General features: G+C 36.6%; 1 protein-coding gene across 1 annotated transcript in view; it reads left to right on the forward strand.

Annotated features, from left to right (window-relative positions):
* Positions 1-4,702, forward strand: part of LOC107685992 (uncharacterized) — a 48,932-nt gene extending 44,230 nt beyond the window's left edge. Inside the window, exon 15 of the mRNA XM_016482780.1 lies at positions 4,556-4,702. Coding sequence (XP_016338266.1) covers positions 4,556-4,645 — 90 coding nt within the window. The 3' untranslated portion in view covers positions 4,646-4,702. The remainder of the gene's footprint in view (positions 1-4,555) is intronic.
* The last annotated feature ends 1,712 nt before the right edge of the window (positions 4,703-6,414 follow it).

Genomic DNA, 6,414 nt, shown 5'->3' on the forward strand with positions numbered 1-6,414 from the left:
TGTCTCCGCAGTGGGGGCAGTTCGACCCCCCAAGCGCTGCCTCTGCGTGTGCGCAACCCAGGCAGAAGACGCACGACTTGTGGCCATCAGAGAGTTCGATTGGCTCTGCGCAGGAGCGGCAATCGCGAGTCATCCTTTTTTCCGAAGCTCACCGGAACACAGCAGGGGAAGAGAAGGCGTGTTCGCTGCAGCGTGTAGATCACGGTGAGTAGTCTTGTTGATAGGTTTCTTGCTTCTCGTAGAAGGTTGGCTGAAGAAAAAGATTCTGAATAGATGACATACAAGCGCTGCTTTATATAGAGTGGAAGCCTCTCATATTTCGCGCGCTTGAACGCCATTGGCCAGTTTCACTGGCATGATTCAATTCAGAATTTTAAAAGACGATATCTCCGTTTGCATTGAACTTTCAGCTTCGTAACTTTGCAGATATTGTTTATGCTCAAACAGCAACATTACACAATAACTAACGGTTAAAAAAGTGAAATCGCAATCAACCACCCCTTTAAGGAAAAACTTAAGGTGCTTTATGCAGCTGGGCACTGATCTTTATATTTTGTGAGACCAACTAATACCACAAAACATCACTGAACTCATCAAATCTTTGCTAATATGTATTTTTGTGCTGTTGTTTTTCCTTCAAAATGACAGAATTAAAAAGGACTGAAAGGAAAGGTTTGTGCAGTCTCAAGAGTCACTTGCTTCTAATCTGAGATCTCTATATGAACACATTATATTTTTTCTTTTTTATTCATTAGATCTTCCTCAGGCCAAGTTGAGAGCGTCTGCTTCAGTTATTCTGGAAACAGACACAGTTGAGCTGAGCTGTGAGAATACTGAAGATCTGAAGATGGAGAAGTGTTACTTCTACATAAATGGAGAAGAAAGTAACTCAAAAGTGAGCTCATCATGTCAGCTCTCACTCACTGGATCTCAGATCAGTATTTGGTCTGTAGGTCAGAGTTCATCTGTGAGAATAAGCTGCTTCTACACTGTGATGAAGGGACAAATTAAAAAACCATCTGCTCACTCTGATCCAGTGACAGTAACAGTCCAGAGTGAGTTTTTTTATTAATTTACTTATGTGAAGTAGTATGGGTGAGATGATGTCAAGTTACATCACCAGTATGTGACATATGCTATTTTTGTATCTGTACCTTCAACAAACAAACTTTGCTTTAAAGTTTGCAAATGATGTAAATTGACTCCCTGTAATTCTGATAATTTGTCTCTGCAGTTTCAACACCAACCACCACTGAACATACGAGTACAAAAACAGCCAAGACAACTAGTAAGTTACTGATAACACATTTTCTAGTTATTCTGGATTAAATTTGAGAAACGATTCCCTTCTAAAAAGTGATTCCCCTTGCAATATGTTATTTTTATATTTGCAGACCTCCAGTCCAAGACAATCCTCTCAACAAGCACAACAAAGGAACCCATTAGTAAGTTAATCCACTCTTCCTCAATGGTAAAAGTAACTTTGTAGAATTAATATGTTGAATTCAAAAACTATATTCAGAAATAGAGCTGGGATCTATTTTCAAAGATTATTGGTACATGGTAAGCAGCAGCACTCAGAGAATTAAAAAATGATGTGGTTCATGATTATGCTGCTTTTTAAACATGGTTACTAATTGTTTATGAATTATGTATATATATTTTTTCAAACATTCTAGTTTAATACTGTAACTACATGCTGTGGCACTACTTTTTCTGCAGTTTCCATGGCAACCTCTACTCAGCCTGGTAACAGTAGAATGTCAGAATATAGTAAGTACTGTAGATTACACGTTAAAAAGCAAATGGCAAAATTGCTTTGCTCCAAAATTATGTCTGCACAAAATGTTAAGTCATTGAATATTATGTTTCACCCAATATGCTTGCATATTTATTATTATTCTCAATAATAATACATTTGTCTCAATTAAATGTGACTGCATTTTAGCTCTGACATACTTGCATCATACATATGAATGCTTCTTTAATATAACTTTAATATTTTGAATCTATCCTCCAATTTACAACTGTGTGTTTATCATGGTCACTGCTACAATATTTAGTTCGGTACAACAAAGATACATGCAGTCTTTGCAGAGTACACATGCAGAGTAAAGATTAGTGTTCAATTAAAACATGTACCTGGCAAAATAATTATTATTTCAAAGTGTTTATTGTATCTCATATAGCACATTATTCTACTATTTCAGCTTCAGCAACAATGGCTGTCATTCTCACATCTGAAACCCCATCGTCCCACAGAACAGGTAACTTACTGCATCTTTTCTAAATATCAGAAGAACAACATATAAGGAAAATTCTCCTTTTTCATGAAATCACTAAAACACCACTTCAACACTACAAATTTCTTCCTAATGTTTACATTTCAACTGATCGTCCTAAAGGTCCAATACAATACACATGTTTTCTGAGTCCTTTTCCTTTTGGGCTGATTTGACTGTTGCATGAATTAGATGTTTTCTTTCAAATTTCTTTAAAATAAGTAAAACAAATCTACATGTCCATACATTTTCTCAGTTCGTTTGAGTAATACTTTAATTCTCAAGTGACTGATGCATATAGAAAACCAAAACATGGATAAACATGGATTAAAGTGTTGATATTGTTTTGACACAGTATGGTTTATAGTGCTGGTTTCCACTGGTGTTGCTGTAATTTTATCTGGACTCACAGGACTCATCTGTCTCTGCCGGTTTGCAAGTAAGTACGTTACTTTGTAGGTTCTGTTGTATATGTGTATACTAAGCTTCGTACAGAATTTATCATGCAATCTAGAATTGACTATTGACATACTGTTTAATTCAGTAGCTCATTGTTTTCTAGGTAAAAAAAGAAGAAAACAGTAAGATTTTTTTGTTTCATTTTTGTTATCTAGCTGTATGTGTAAATGTGAAATTAGCTTCTTATCTGATATATTCATGTATGAAGAGATGTCATAAATATCAATATTTATTTTTTTTTGCTATAAAATGAGATCAAAAAAACTGAATGAGCCCAGTCAAGAAACTGGTACGGTGAGTATCACCCTATTTATAATAATAAACATTTATAATAATCCATAATTAATAAGAATTGTTGAAAAGGGACTTGATCTTAATTATTGATTGTTATTTAGAGTTGTTCTGGACCTGCAGAGACATATTCTCTGATCACTTCTGTACCAGCCACATCTCAGCCCATATCTGTAGGTGAGAGAACATCATTCTCAGAAAATGATCTCAGATAACTTGAAACTTAATAACAGATGTCACCAACTAAGCTAAATAAACCTGCTGAGTTAGAAACCCTGTACAGCGACCACAGATTCTCAGAAACTGGTACCATTTCCATTTAGCAGTAACCCTCATGCTGTTCCAAACATATATGACTTTCTTTCTTCTGTGGAACACAAAATGAGCTATTTTGCAGGACGTTTACACTGTCAATGGGCTTTTGAGCTTCTAAAAAAACTAGTTTGAAGCTTTAGGCCTGGAGTGTTTAAACCTGTTCCTGCTGAGTTTAGCTCCTACCAGCTCTGGAAGTTTCTAGTGGCTGCGTCCGAAAACTTAGGTTGCTGACTTGTTGCCTTGCTGCCTTGATCAGGCAATGACTTTGCAGGCAGTTTTTGTGCACAAAGACACCTCACAAAATTGATTTCAGACAGGCTTCTGAGTCAGCAACACGGTTTAATGATCTACAACAAAATAGAGTGCGCTCTGTTGATAATATGCAAATATTTAATTAATATAATATTAATTTCTCTCTAGAAATAACATCAAAGGGGGAAAAAGTTGGTCAAAAACATACATTTACACACAAACTGACCACCAACTGCAACTTTCAGACACCATAGTTATTTTTTTCTCTTGTTTTGGATGTTTTTCTATTGACTCTGTTTGACCCTCTTCATCATGGTGTTCTTTCAAAGGCCTCGAACACCCAGAGTCACATCAGGACAGCACAGCAGTTCCCACAGACACTCGCTCTTTCATTACATCTGTAAATCCATTTACCAGCCCTCAGGTAATGAAATGTTCCTTTCATTAAAGTAGTCTTTCATATATCATGAGGAATCGAATGTCTAGGCCTACTATAAAAACACACTGTGGTTTCACAACTCGAAACTTCCTCTCTGGCCCAAAAGCTACATCTTACATGCCCACATTTAGGCACTGAAAAACTTGGCCGAACACAGTGAGTGAATATGGAGAAAGTGGGACAAATTCTAAATTCATCAAAACACTGTTGCACAGAATGAGTCTGAGAAGAGCTGATTCTGCTGTACAAATACACTAAAGCTTCATGACAAAGAGCTTGTTCATCAAGGTCAAAACATTTCTAAAATGATATGACTGGTTCAAATGCTTCTGCATTGCATTACAGATGCTTTGGTCAATAAAAAAACGGAAATGGAGAAACACAGAGGAAAATGTGGTATGTGTGAACAGTGTCATCCACCAAACCCACAAAACCAAATGAGACATGCACCATGAACAGAATACTAACACATTTCCTTAATGTGTCTTTTCTATCGTTTTTTACATTCTCCCTTAAGAATGTTTATCACCTGTACTCCACAATCCCTGACAAACCAGTTCACTCCAACACAGGAGATCAAGTCTACAGTTTGGTGAAGATGCACTGAGGAATCTCAAATCTTATTTCATCATGTACAGCCACCTTAAGTTGGCTGTAAGTGACCTTTAAGTGAACGTCTAGCTAAAGGGTCATGAGCTTCACAGACATCGCTCAGAGGATCTTCTTTGTCAAGGTCCAAAAAAAAAAAAAAAAAATTAATAAATAAAAAAAATAAAAAAGATTTAGTTTTCTCAAAATATGCATTTAATATCACCTCATTTTCCAACAATTCTCAAACGATTTGTTCGAAGCAGTTCTAAGATAGGGCATTTAAGACTGAACCAATAAATATAATGATGTTTTACTCATTTTCCAGAGTAAATTTTAAGCCATCTGAATTTCTGATCGACATATTTTGATACAAATATATATATTTTTTTTTTTTCTAAAAGAATCTATGCTTCAACACCACCTCTTTAATGCACGTGAGTGTGTTTTGAAAACATTACCCATATAAAACATATACTGTCATTTACAGACAGCATTATGAAATTGTTTACTTACGGTTTGCTGTGCAGCTGCTGTCAGATCCAATACAGTTGGTTGCTTCGTCTTTCAACAGAAGTTTCTTTGCAGACTTCCCATTACACGGTCTCGTTTACAAAACCCAGTCAAATGCTCCGAACAAACATAAAATCCTCCGACACAATCCGATCCATTCACTTGTTGTTTCTGAAGGCTATATATAGATATACAACCCAGAGTACATGTCAAAGCTATCACTATGGCAAGCCAAAGGGTCAGAATTACTCTATAGATGAATCACGTTTACATCCAATACCATTTACGCGACAGTGACCAGAGGCCATATTCACAAAACATTTTATCTTACCACTAAGAATTCTCCTAAATAACAGTATAAGTTCTTAGTTAAAGGGATAGTTTACCCAAAAATGAAAATTCTGTCATTAATTATTTACCCTCATGTCATTCCAAACCCATAAGACCTTCGTTCATCTTCGGAACACAAATTAAGATATTTTGATGAAATCCAAGAGCTTTCTGTCCCTCCATAGACAGCAACACAACTACCACATTCAAGGCCCAGAAAGGTATTAAGAACATCGATAAAATAGTCCATGTGACATCAGTGGTTCAACTGTAATTTTATGAAGCTATGAGAATACTTTTTGTGTGCAAAGAAAACACAGAGAACTTCATTCAACAATTTCTTCTCTTCCGTGTCAGTCTCCGCCACGCATTCAGGAGAGTACCACGACGCACAATCTAAAGATTTCGACAGAGAGGATGATGTGCAATTTTTTTCCCCAGCCTTACTTATTTGAACCAGAATATACAGACGACGAACTAAGAGAGATTGATGTTCTATGTAAGAACACCGGCTCCTGCGTCAGCAGCACCACACGCATGCGCCGTGGTACTCTCGTGAACACTGAACACCCTAATTTACGCTCATCTTTTACAGCATTTGGAATCAGGACGATCCCACAATATCCAAATGAGCCAGTTTGGTTAGATAAACGATCAAGGGAAATTTAATTTCTCACGTCATGACCACTTTAAAGGAGACATATTATGCCCCTTTTTACAATATGTAATATAAGTCTCTGGTGTTCCCAGAATGTGTCTGTGAAGTTTCAGCTCAAAGTACTGATCATTTATTATATAATTTTGAAAATGCCTATTTTGAGTGGAAGCAGAAACACGCTGTTTTTCGTTCCTGTCTCTTTAAATGCAAATGAGCAGCTGCTCCCCGCCCCCTTTTCCAGAATAGAGCTGCACCATTACAGCTCGTACCTGCTAAAAACATCTGTT

The sequence above is a fragment of the Sinocyclocheilus anshuiensis genome, unplaced genomic scaffold, assembly GCF_001515605.1.
Source record: "Sinocyclocheilus anshuiensis isolate Anshui unplaced genomic scaffold, SAMN03320099.WGS_v1.1 scaffold465, whole genome shotgun sequence".
Lineage (NCBI taxonomy): Eukaryota > Metazoa > Chordata > Actinopteri > Cypriniformes > Cyprinidae > Sinocyclocheilus > Sinocyclocheilus anshuiensis.